We start from the raw sequence: 12,760 nt of genomic DNA on the forward strand, positions 1-12,760 counted from the left end.
GAATGGCAACCACTTCCTTAGGCGCATCCATGAACTGGAGAACCTCCAACAGCTTGTGCCTGGAGTCCTTTTCTGTCAAGAGCTGGAAGGGAACAGACTCCGCTATGGCCCATACAAAGCCCACAAATGTCAAATCCTCGGGAGGAGATGGCTCAGAGGGCAGGTCCTCTGAGTCATCTGAAGAAGATACGGAAGCCTCGTCTCCTGTCAGGTCATAAGGGGCACCCTCATTGCTCATATCACCTGTGGGAGGAGCCCTGTGACCTTCACACAGGGCACTAAGGGCATCAAAAGTATCGAGAGAATCAATGAACCCAGCCGGGGCTCTGGCAACCCTGGCTGCGGGGTCGGCCATGGAAGAGGGGCCATTAGCTCCGATGGCCCTCCCTCATCCGAGGAATCGGAAATGGGCATGGCCTCTGGTCGAGGCAGTATGGGTGCCCTCCTGGGCAGCGGCTGCATCCGGGACATGTGTCAGCAGTGCATCAAGGAGCAAATCCAAGCACTCCAATAATGGTGCCAGCATCGATGGCATAAGTTCCGCCAGCAGTGGTGGCCCCAATGGGGCTGTCTGCTCGATACCTGATAAGGCTTGGCCGACCACCAACTGCACTCTGTGCTCCAACTCCTCCTCGAATGCTGCTGAGGACAAGACAGCTTGAGGAGGAGGAGGAGATGGGACCAGATCTCCCTCAGAGCCCTGAGGGAGATCAGTGCCCGGCCCTGGAATCAGTGGGGACTGCCTAGGGCTCTCAGCCTTGCTGGCGGGCAACACCTCCTCAGCACTGGGCCGCTTTGAGGGCATCTCAGCCAATGCTGGTGCCTTCCCAAGCTTGGACTTATGTGAAGACAGCGATCGATGATGGTGTTTTCTCGACTTCCCATGGGGCTCGGCCCGGTCTTTCCCTGGTGCAGAGGGAGACCATGACAACCCGAGCCTAGAATGGAAAGAAATAGAGGCCAGCCTCCAGCTCCCAATTTGACCTGGGGAACTGGCGATGGAGAAGATAGTATGGCAGTGGTTACCGGGTCCTCCTTACCCTGAGGCGTCAATGGCCCCAATGCCGAGGGCTTGGACTTCCTGGGGCCAAATAGCTTCTCCATCTTGGTCAGGTGCACACAGCAACCCTTGGGGGTCATCTGGCCACAGAATGAACACCCCCTGATGTTGTGGGACGCCCCCAGGCACAAGATGCAGACCTCATGGGGGTCTGTGATGGACATAGTCCGGGGTTACTGGGGGCATTGGCGAAAGCCCGATGATACCATGGCAAAAACCAGCCAATGAGTAGTCAATGGCTGGTGGCTACCGGGAGACAGCACAGTCAGGAATTGACCGCAAAGAACGAGGGACTTACCATGATGCCTTCTAATTGAGGCCAGGAGGAATTGAGGGACCCAGAGTGGAGAAAAACAAGAAAAAAACTCGACCGTGACAGTTTTCTAAAGAAAAAAAAAAATCAGCAAGAGCGCCACATCCCTGAGATGACAGCTCCACAGAAGAGAGACTGAAGAAGGACCCTGTGTAGACACACGGGTAGTGGCATGCTCAGTGTGCCTAGTCAAAGGTCTAGAAACATTGACAGATGTTTTCCATACCAGGCTCCATCTGATGATGTGTGAGGACTACAGTCCTGCTTGTCCTAGGAGAAAAATCCTTCTCAGATTTTAAGTCAAAGTCTTGAAAGGTCTTAAAAGGTGAAAAACTCCAACACTGCAGCTTATGGCATCAGAGTTAGCTGTTTACATTTTTACTCCCATAGAGATGAGCCAGACTGTTCCATGTTTTGGAGGTCCTGAAGCCTGGAAGTAGTTTTAAATATGCATTTTCAAGATTAACACAATTCTAAAAGCTTCCAAAGTGGTACATAGCCAGAGGTCCACCTGGAAATGTGTGCTGCTTTAACTCTGTTGTGATGAGGGAGCATGTGAGGGGAGAGGGAAGCACTACGACTGCAGCCACTCTCTTGAAATCAAACACAATACTAACTTTCATCAGTATCTTTATTGACAGCTTGAAAGTAGTTTTATATAATAAGACACATCCACAAAACAGATCTGCTATTGAACTTATCCTTACCATAAATCAGCTTCAATATGAAGCTGTTAAAATATCAAAACCCGCCTTTTTACAAACTCTGTATTCTCTGCAACCGTATATTTTGGATACAGCAAAAGAATTCCCACGTCACTGAAGATCATGAGCTACATACCAGCAATGGTCCACCTTGGACATCTTTTAAAAGAAAGGTAAAGTTTACTGGTTACAAATGTACATGTACTTGACCAACTACATTAGGTAGTTTAAAAATATGAAACATGCATAAGGTTTCATAACAATGCAAAGTGATGCCAGCATGTGCACTTGACGTCTCTCACCTCTAACTGGGTGCCCTTGCCCCTTTAAAAGGAAAGGTAAACCAGAAGGATTAGGGAGGATCTAGAAAGAGGTAATCAAATCCATTCTTTCTGAAAATGTTTTCAGGTTTCATTGGTATTTCCCTGGGGTGGGCACTGGTTTGTTTACAACTGCTGAAAGAACAGAACAGCCCTGTCCCATTCTAGGGTCTCTTCCAACAGTACTCCTACTATACAGAAACTTGTGAAAACAAATTAAAGGACCTGCCCCTTTCTGATAGCTTCTTTCCCTTTCTTTTTATAAATAATGGGCCTGGATTACTAAGCTTCACCCCCCCCTATCCCCCGTCATTACAGAATGGGGAAAATCCCTTAAGAAAATCAGGCTCAGACAGGAGTCCAGTTAGAGTAGAAAGATCCTTTAAAAAAGATTCAATTTACAATTGAACTGCTACAAGAAACCATCAAAATGTGTCTATGGATTTGGTACCAGATTGTGAAATACATTAAAAGCCAAATACCTTTGTAGCTGGATTTAAAGGATGCTATCGAGTGAGACCACCACGCCTTTGGTTGGGGGGTGAGTGCAGAAGCACAAGCTGGTCACTTCACTCTTCAAGCAGGAATGGGAAAGGTTAATCAGCTGCAGCACAGGCTCAAAGGCATTCCTGCCTTTCTGCTAAAGGAGAGAGTCAGGCCGTTTGGGTGGGGGGGAGGTAAGAGGTTAAACGCTGGCAAATCAAATGCAACCACCAGGTAGAGGAGAAGTACTCCGCCTATACTCCCCCAGTGTTTCCCAATCCTCTCCTGGAGGCACACCTATCCAGTCAAGTTTTCAGCATGTGGCAATCCTGAAAACCTGACTGAATAGGGGGTGCCTCAGGAGAGGCTTGGAAAACGTTGTGTAGCACAACGTCAGTAGGAAAGTACAGTAAGATATACTTGGTGATGAGATATTTGCAGACTTGGCTATGTCACCTCGTGCCTCCAGCCAGGGCTGCTATCCTACTACAGCCTACTCGCTGAAGTGCTGTACAAGGTTTATAAGCGTTTATAAAATATTTTATTTTAAACTTTTACAAGAAAAATAAAGAACTGCAGATTTTAGAAGGTATCCTTCTACTATGCTCTGGAAGGGCAAGGATCTACCCAAAGCAAGCAACATAAAGGAATATAAGACCATGTTCAAAGTAATCTCTATGTCCCCTCTTTTCTGGTTTAGAAAAATAGATTTCAGTACTTCCCCATTCCCCTTAGTCTTGGGTAACTTCTTCTACCTGCCTTCTTTAAAGAGAAAGCAGCAAGATTGGAGTAACAGGAAAGAAAATTTTGAAAAGATGTATCTTGCTAATTGTTTTCTATCATTTCATGATGCCTTGTTTTCTAAGTGCTTTGAAAATGTTAGAGACACACTGTGCAACTGAAGATCATGTAGGAGTGTCAGTGTGGCACAGGAGAATAAGCAAATCGTGCCACTCATTTGCATGTGTTTGCTGCTGCTGCACCAGGAAGGCTGCAAATAAAGGGATAACATGTTTAAAAGTGATCCATTTTCTAATAAAAAGCCTTGAATTCCATTTGTTTCTCAGACTACACAAAAGTGTAACTTCTCATTTTGTTCTTCTGTTTCAATGTCCTGTTCCACTTTTATTTTCTCTTGGGATGCAGCAACGAACGGTAAATAAAATCTAATCAGATCTTACCAAACCACTTCGTGATGAGTTGGGTCACTGACAAATTGCCAAACATGTTCAGAAAAATGGTAGCTATTTAAAACAATCTTTTGCAGAAACACTAGGGACTCTTCTGTTGTAGGGCTAGAATGTCTTCATTAATTCACAACTTGTTTATCCAGCTAAGATACACACAGTGAGGTCAATATGCAGCCATGGCCTGTCCAGGTAAATTATCTGGATAAACCTATTCATATAACAAACCGGGTATTCAGTGGTAGAGCTGCATTGCTAAATAGAGCTGAAAAATCAACGTTAACCAGATAATTTTGACTGCCTTGCAGCTCAAGCAGGTTTACCTGAATAGCTCTGAATATCTGAGTTATGCAGGTAAGTTATCCAGAAACGTTTAGCTTCCCTTCCAATTTATTCAGTTAAGTGTTAACTAGCTAAAAACATACCTGGATAAATTAGACCTGGTCAGCATGGCTGGATTTTGAAACCCCAGATTTTGTCCAGCTAAGTACCTAGGTTAGCCAGAACAAAGGTCTCAATATTGAGCTTGATGACTTTCGTAGAAGGAAAACTAAAGCAAGAAAGGCAGAGAACAGATTGTGCCTATTTCCTTCTCCTGCAGCCCAGATCTGCAAACCCACAGCCATAAACAAATACCAACCATTCCCATTTTGTCAATGCTGATGCAGTTCCCGATACTTGGCTTCTTTTTTGTTTGGCCAAGACCCATGGCATTAAAAATGACTTTAAACTAGGAATATCTTTTAACGCAATCTTAGCCACTGGTAAATTTGACAGGACAGTTTTGTATCCCCCCCCCTCCCCCCAACTACAGACAGGAAGTGTAAAATCCAGCATGCTCCTCCAATCTTCTTCTTGTAAAACGCTTCTTAAAGAGAGAGGGGTTGGACTGCATGATGGGGATGTGGAAAAGTCTATTATGAAGGGGGATCTTCAGCAGCCAATCACAGCACAGCTTTTTGTAATTTATCACAATACAGTAAGGCATGACCATTTTGCATTCACTCAGATTCAAGGTTGCCATCTGATCTATATCCATCCTGATAGACTGAAGCAGTCCTTGTTTTGTCCTACTGAATCCAATTTCTCAAAGAAAAAGCACGGGTAACAAAGTCCATAGAATGCATCGGGCAAAGCCAGGACTGGCTCAGCCTTTCAAAGTGGATCCTCTCCAAGTTCTTTCTGTCTGTCCTCAGTCCCAGTATTCCAATGGATAAGAAAAACTTACTTTTGCTGCTAATTCAATATCCAGCCGGGTTCACTGACCTTTAAAAGCCTCTCTTTTCAAAAAACTGGGCCATTAGCTACATGGGCAGGTATGATAACATAACTGCACATGGTATGAAACAGCTGGCACTTGCTCTGGCTGATGCTGGCACCAGAGCAGCTGCCTGGCTGCTGAACACAGTGGGATGATGCATGCAGTTGCTGGGCTGTCACTGCACAAGCTCTGAAGGTAGAGTCTTGCTGGTATTACTCTGAGGTGCTACTTGAACCAGCAGTCTTCTTTTTCTTCTTTTTGCTCTGCTTCTTGTGTTTCTTTTTCTTTTTTGCCTTGTCCTTAAAAACAAATTACAACAAGGGGATTGCTTAGTCTCACATCACAAGCAGATAAAAGCAAGTTTGCTTACCGTAAATGGTGTTTTCCGTAGATAGCAGATGAATTAGCCATGCTGTCTGGGTACGTCCTCCGTGCCACTAGGTGGCGGAGCTCTCCAAGATCACCAAAGTCTTTTAGTGAGGTGTTCCTTCTTGTATGTTCCCGTGCCTCCCTGAGGCTCCTCAGTCTGTGTCAAAGCAAGACTATATGCAATGCCAGAACTGTCCGGGGAAGTGGGCGGGTCAGCATAGCTAATTCATCTATCTACGGAAAACAACGTTTACGGTAAGCAAACTTGCTTTTTTCCCATAGATAAACAGCTTAATTAGCCATGCTGTCTGGGAGCCCCCAGCTGAAGTATTGAGCATGTTATTCAATGTGAGTATGCTGTAGGTAGTTTAGCGATCAATACAGTAATAAGAGGTGGACAGTTCTTATAAGCCTGTTGGATTAGATGATGAAGCGCTTTGTTTTAGAATTATCCACCTCATCGTGGCGTCAGCCCTAGTTTGTTTATCCAAACAGTAGTGGGATGTGAAGGTGTGCAGCGAAGACCACGTGGCTGTCTTCAGATGTCTAGAAGAGGCACATCGTGGAGGTGAGTAACGGAAACAGCCATTGCACGTACTTGATGTGCCTTGGGTGTGGAAGATAGGGATTCTGAACATTTTTGGTAGCAGAAACGTATGCAGTTGGAAATCCAGGATGATAACGTTCTCTTTGAAACAGGAAGTCCTGGTGCGTTTGGATTGAAGGAGAGGAAGAGTTGCGAGGCTCTATTATTAGAGTGAGTGCGTTATTTTATAATAAGTGTGTGCTCGTTTACAGTCCAATGAATGAAAACGTCATTCACTGTTGTTCACGTGAGGTTTTGGGTGGAAAGTTGGGAGGGTGATGGTCAGTTTTAAGTGAAAGGCTGAGACCACTTTAGGAAGGAAGTTAGGATGCGTACGCAGCATAACCTTGTCATGGTAGAATTCAAGGTAAGGTGGGTAGTGCACCAAGGTTTGAAGTTCACCGATTCGCCTCGCGGATGTGAGGGCGATGAAAAATAGTACTTTCCAGGAAAGGTATATAGGATGACAAGTGTCTAGCGGTTTGAGAAAGGTGGTAGCATAAGCTGCTCCAGAACTAGTTTGACATCCCATGGTACTGGTGGTTTCTTTATCGGGGGCCATAAATGTAGGACACCTTTCATGAATCTGGAAACAAGGGTATGACAGGATATAGATTCTCCATTGAGGAGTGTGGTAAGCTGCTATTGCACTGAGGTGAACATGAAGAGAGGCGGTGGCAAGACCTTCCATGTAAAGCAGGTGGAGGTAAGTCAGAAGACATTCTAGTGGACAGGTGAGTGGATCTGTGTCCATTGATGAACACCAGGGTGCGTAACGCGCCTATTTGCATTGGTAGCTTAGTCGCGTTGATAATTTTCTGGATGAGATCAGAATATTTATTTATATTTATTTATTTGAGTTTTTTCTATACCGGCATTCACGGAGTTCGTATCATGTCGGTTTACATAAAACAAGGGGTGATCAATAAATTATAAACGTACTTAACTATAACATGAGTATACATTTACAAAATATAACAAATTATAACAAGTGCGCAGAAAAAGCAGTTACAATAAAACAAGGATGGTTCTAACTGGGAGTAGAAGAAGAGGATGATAGAAGTTTAACAAGAAGTAGAACGTGCAGTGGTTGGTAAGTCTGTATCAGTTTATTGGGTGATAATCAGTCTTGCTGTATTTGGCGGTCGAGCATCAGTCAGGGTCCGGAAAGGCTTTCATGAACAGCCATGTCTTAAGTCTCTTTCTGAAGGTTGGAAGACATGGTTCCTGTCGTAATTCTAAGGGTATTGAGTTCCATAGTGGGGGACCTGCTGTAGAGAAGGCCCTGTCTCTCAGTGTTGTATGTTGGGTGGTATTGGCGTGTGGTACCTGTAGATATTCTCTGTAAGCTTCTCTTATGGGTCTGTTGGAGGAGTGTTTTTTGAGAGCTATTTGTAGATTGAGAGGAGCTAGTCCATGAATATTTTTGAAGATTGTGGTGAGGGATTTATGTATTATTCTGTAGTGGATTGGCAGCCAGTGAAGGTCTTTAAGTACTGGCGTAATGTGATCTCTTCTCCTCTTGTTCGTTAGGATTCTTGCTGCCGTGTTCTGAATCATTTGGAGAGGTTTAGTATGGGATGATGGGAGGCCTAGTAGAATAGCGTTGCAGTAATCTATTTTCGCAAAGATTATTGCTTGGAGCACTGTTCTGTAATCATGGAAATGAAATAGGGGTTTTATTCTTTTTAATGTGTGAAGTTTGTGGAAGCAGTCTTTAGTTGTTTGATTAATAAATGATTTTAGGTTTAGCCAGTTGTCTATCGAAACTCCTAGATCTCTTACTTTTGAGATTTGTAAGTTAGCTGGCGGGTTCGTGGTGATTTTGCAGTTATCTGGAGAGATTAGCAGGAATTCACTTTTTGATTGGTTAAGAATTAGGTTTAAGCTGGATAGAAGGTCATTAATTTCTTGAAAACAGTTTTCCCACATTTCTAGAGTTTTGTTGATGGATTCTTTAAGGGGGATCACAATCTGGATGTCGTCGGCATAAATAAAGTGTATTAGGTTCAATTTGTTTAGAAGTTGGCAAAGCGGGAGAAGATATAAGTTGAAGAGTGTAGGTGAGAGGGAGGAACCCTGAGGAACTCCTTGTGAAGATGGGTATCTATGGGATTCTTTGTTGTGGATTTTAACTTTGAAACCTCTGTTCTCTAAGAAAGTCTTGAACCAAGACAGCGCTGATCCTGCAATACCGATGTTCGCCAGCTGGTTTAAGTAATATGGCGTGGTTTACAGTGTCGAAAGCCGCCGATAGATCTAATAGGATCAATAGGAAGGCCTGTCCTTTGTCGAGGCCTAAAGTCAGGTAGTCCGTAAGTGAGATGAGTAGTGATTCGGTACTTGAGGCTTTTCTGAAGCCGAATTGAGTAGGGAATAGAATTTTGTGTTCTTCTATGTAATCCGATAATTGCGAGTTTACTAGTTTCTCCATCACCTTGGCAATGAAAGGAAGATTGGAAATTGGACGGTAGCTGTTAGGATCTTTGGGGTCCAAATTAGGTTTCTTGAGAAGCGGTTTGATGGATGCTAGTTTAAGGTCATCTGGATAGTAACCCTGGGTGAATGAGCAGTTTATGATGTCCGCTAGAGATTTGTTAATGGTGTCTGGGATTAGAAGTAGTAATTTAGATGGGATTTGGTCGAAGGGGTGAGAAGAAGGTTTCATTTTCTTCAGAAGTGCATTTCTTCTCAACTGCAAGAATATCTTGCAGTTGAGAAGAAATGTTTAGGTTTTTGAATATGACCATTTCAATCTCCATGCAGTGAGATTCAGCGACGTGTGAAGCGGATGGAGAAGCGGATGGAGCATTGAGCCCCCTTCTTGGGTGAGGAGGGTGGGGTCATTCCCTAGAGGGATTGGTTTGCAAATTGACAGCTGAATCAGGTAGCTATACCACGGTTGTCGCACCCATGCTGGTGTGATCAGGATCAAATCCGCATAGTCTTCGACACACCTCTGGACTGTGCGAGAGATGAGAGGAATGGGAGGGAACACGTAAAGCAGACCTTGGGACCAATTGATGAGGAATGCATCCTGCGCCAACCGGTGGGTGCTTGGTTATACGGAGCAAAACATGTCGACTTTCTTGTTGTGTTCCATTGCGAAGAGGTCGATCTGGGGACGACCCCAAGTTGAGAAAATTTGATTGGCTACATCCTGATGTAGTTCCCATTCGTGAGGGTGAAATATGCTGTTCAGCTTGTCTGCTTTGGAATTGTTGATTCCTGGTAGATATGTGGCTTGTAAGGAGATTCCCTTGCTGTGGGCCCAGTCCAGAATCTCAATCTCCTCTTGGCAAAGGTTCCATGAACCGGACCCTCCTTCTTTGTTTATGTAAAACATTGCCACTTGGTTGTCTGTGTGGATCATGACAACATGGTGTTGGAGGTTGTGTTCGAAAGTTTGAAGAGCATTTTTGATAGCCCGAAGTTCCAGGAGGTTTATGTGATGATTTTGTTCCTGTTTGGACCACAACCCCTGAGTCTGTAGGTTGGTAAGATGGGCTTCCCACCCTGTGGAGGAGGCATCTGTGGTAAGTACTAGTTGATGGCAAGGGGGTCGTAGAGGTGAGCCCTCTGTTCGTGTTGATGGGGTTATCCACCAGCGGAGGTCTATTTTCATACTGGTTGTTAGCGTCACTTGAGTAGATTGTGGGTTTAGGAACGGAGTCCATTGATTCTTTAGACTCCACTGTAGGTGGAGATGTAGTCGCGCGTGTGACACATAGGTGGATGCTGCCATATGACCCAGTATGGTTAAGATTTGACGGGCTGGGGCCGTTGTGAGGTCTAATAGGTGATGGGCGAGTGTAGTCTGAGCTAGAGCTCGAGGTTGTGACAGGAAAGCTCTGTCTTGAACGGTGTTCTATGTATGCTCTGATGAATTGCAATGCTGGGGTAGGTTGCAAGTTCGATTTTTCGTAGTTTATTAGAAGGCCCAGATTGTCCAGGCAATTGATCGTGTGAACTAAACTGTCCGGCAGAAGAGAAGGATTGGGGGGTTACTAGCAGCCAATCATCAAGGTAAGGAAATATCTGAACCCCATGTCGACGGAGGTGTGCCACCACTACTGCTAGATATTTTGTGAAAACGCTGGGGGCAGAGGAGAGCCTGAACGGGAGAACTTTGTTTTTCAAGCGGAAGAGAGACATTTTCAGTACAGAGGTAATTCCAGGATTTGGGATGCATTGGTATGTGGGCATATGCATCCTTTAAATCTAGGGAGCACATCCAGTCCTTGGGTTGGAGAAAAGGAAGAATGGATTTAAGAGAAATCCAGAATTGGTCGAAGCCCTCCAGATTTTTTGGGAATGAGGAAGTATTGTGAATAGAATCCCATCTGATATTGGGGTGGAGTTAACTCCTGTATGCAGTGTTGCTGAAGTAATTGGTCAATTTTTTGAAGGAGAAATTTTCAATGTGCACCTTGGTGTTTCATGGAAACTGGATGCGGGACAGATGGGAGGGATGCGAAGTTGAGAGAATAACCCTCTCTTATTATAATCAGGACCCATAAATCTGATGTTATGTTGCTCCATTCTGGGAGAAAGTGGGACAGCCGTCCCCCTACTTTTTTGGTCAGTAGTGGTGGCAGTAGCAGCCCTAAAAACTTGTTGGCTTTTAGGTGGGTGAGAGTCTGTGGATTGGCGTCGTTGGCGGGGAGCGCAAGGGCATTGGCGTGGAGCCTGTTGCTGGTAAGGCTGCTGGTGGTTGGCTTGGTATTGGTGAGGCCGGTACGTGTATAAGGCCGATATGTGCACCTAGGGTAAGATTTCTTATAAAAGAGGCAAAATGTCGTCGAGAGGATGAATTGTCATGTGGTGTGGTCAAAGATGGCACTGCCACTTTTTGTTCCTTCAGCTTTGCTATGGTTTCAGTGAGCCTTTCCCCAAATAGGTTGTCTGGGTGACAGGGAAGGTTAGCAAGCTTATCATGCACATCATCCCTTATGGCACTTGCCCTCAACCATGCCAGTCGTCTCACCACTATGGCATTAGCCGTAGTTTTTGCGGACGTTTCGAACCCCTCGTAGATAGAACATACAAGATGCCGAAGGCCCTCCTCCATGTCATAAAATTCTTGGGGAGGGGTATTGGTTGCAGAACCCTGTTGTAAAATGGGTTTTAAAGATTGCAGACACTCAAATATTGAGCCACATAAAATTGGTGGTTTTGAATCTTTGAGTTTAAGATTCCTGACTGGAAAGCATTTTTTTGCAAAGTCATCCAGACATTTGTTGTCTCTTCCCGGTGGGGTATTTGAATGCAGTCTCAATTTCTTCACTTTCTGCATGGCTGACTCAACGACAACAGATGCATGCGGAAGTTGGACGTTTGTATAGAAAGGCGAGTCTCGCATTCTATACTTAAGATCGGGTTTCTTCAAGGTTGGTGCTGTGGAGAATGGAGAGTCCCAGGCTTTTTCCATCACAGATTTTAACACTGAATGAAAGAGAAGTGCAGTGGGTTCAGCTGGAGTATCAAATATTTTGAGGATTCCAAACATTTCTTGCCTAGGGTCTGGTATCTTTCTAGTTTCCACATCTAACTGTTGACCCACTTTCTCTAAAAATTGAGAATACGTAAGGTCCTCTGGAGGGGACACTGGCTCTGGTGGTATTTCTTGTGGATCAGATGGGTAACCTGTTGATGACCCTAGGGAAGAAAATGAACTAGGAGAATCTCTCGGCGGAGGTGATGGTCTCCTAGGCTGGTCTTTTGGCGTTGGACCCGGTTCAGGGATAAGGGTGTCTCCGACGGTTTGTCAGGTAGTGGCTGGTGTTGCTGCTCTACTCATATTAAGAATTGGGATAAGATATTTGTAATCTGAGAAAAGGTTTCGGAGGCCGAGGTCGAAGTAGTTGGCAGCTTCGGTTGCGGTTGACACCCCGATGTTGGTAGAGCTGCATGGAAGATGTCGCTTGGTGGGCAGGTAACTTTGGAAGAAAGTGAATCCTGCAACCCGGAACTGCTGCGGCAATGAGAGGCCGCAGATAATTCAGAAAAAGCTTCAGGAAGAGGTTGAAGAGGTTCCGGATAGGCGTGGAGGGGATGGACCATCCTCAAAGTCTATGACTAATAGTGCTGAAGGACTTCTTCGCCTCTTATGCCCAGTTGGATGTTTCTTGGGCTGTTTTGTTAAAGGCTGCGTCGATGGGAGAGGCTGTGCGCTGGTTGTGTCGAAGGTCTCAAAGGAGTCACTAATGCGCAGTTATTTTCAATTGCGACGCAGGGTTGTCTGTGTGTAAATGCTCACTCGGGGCATCGGTGCATCGACGCTTCAATGTACCAATGCTTTAGACGCGGAAGAGAGACATGGTCGTGACATCTGCGGTGCATTGTTTTGGACCTAGAGGGTCTGCAGAAGTGGCCCTTCGATGGGATTGGGCCTTTGGTGTCCTTTTCAGTCCTGGGGACGACCTGCCTGAAATCTCAGAGGGGGCATAAGAGCCAGATGTATTTTCTACAAGCTGG

The 12,760-nt window shown here is 45.1% G+C and overlaps 1 protein-coding gene across 4 annotated transcripts in view; it reads right to left on the bottom strand.

Annotated features, from left to right (window-relative positions):
- Positions 1 to 1,986: 1,986 nt before the first annotated feature.
- The window catches only part of FAM133B (family with sequence similarity 133 member B), an 85,068-nt gene continuing 74,294 nt past the window's right edge, over positions 1,987 to 12,760 (bottom strand). For all 4 annotated transcript variants that reach the window (XM_029588875.1, XM_029588879.1, XM_029588878.1 and 1 more), the window contains exon 11: positions 1,987 to 5,627. In XM_029588875.1, the coding sequence (XP_029444735.1) occupies positions 5,541 to 5,627 (87 nt within the window). In that variant the 3' untranslated portion in view covers positions 1,987 to 5,540. The remainder of the gene's footprint in view (positions 5,628 to 12,760) is intronic.

Source organism: Rhinatrema bivittatum, chromosome 2 (assembly GCF_901001135.1).
Source record: "Rhinatrema bivittatum chromosome 2, aRhiBiv1.1, whole genome shotgun sequence".
Taxonomy (NCBI): domain Eukaryota; kingdom Metazoa; phylum Chordata; class Amphibia; order Gymnophiona; family Rhinatrematidae; genus Rhinatrema; species Rhinatrema bivittatum.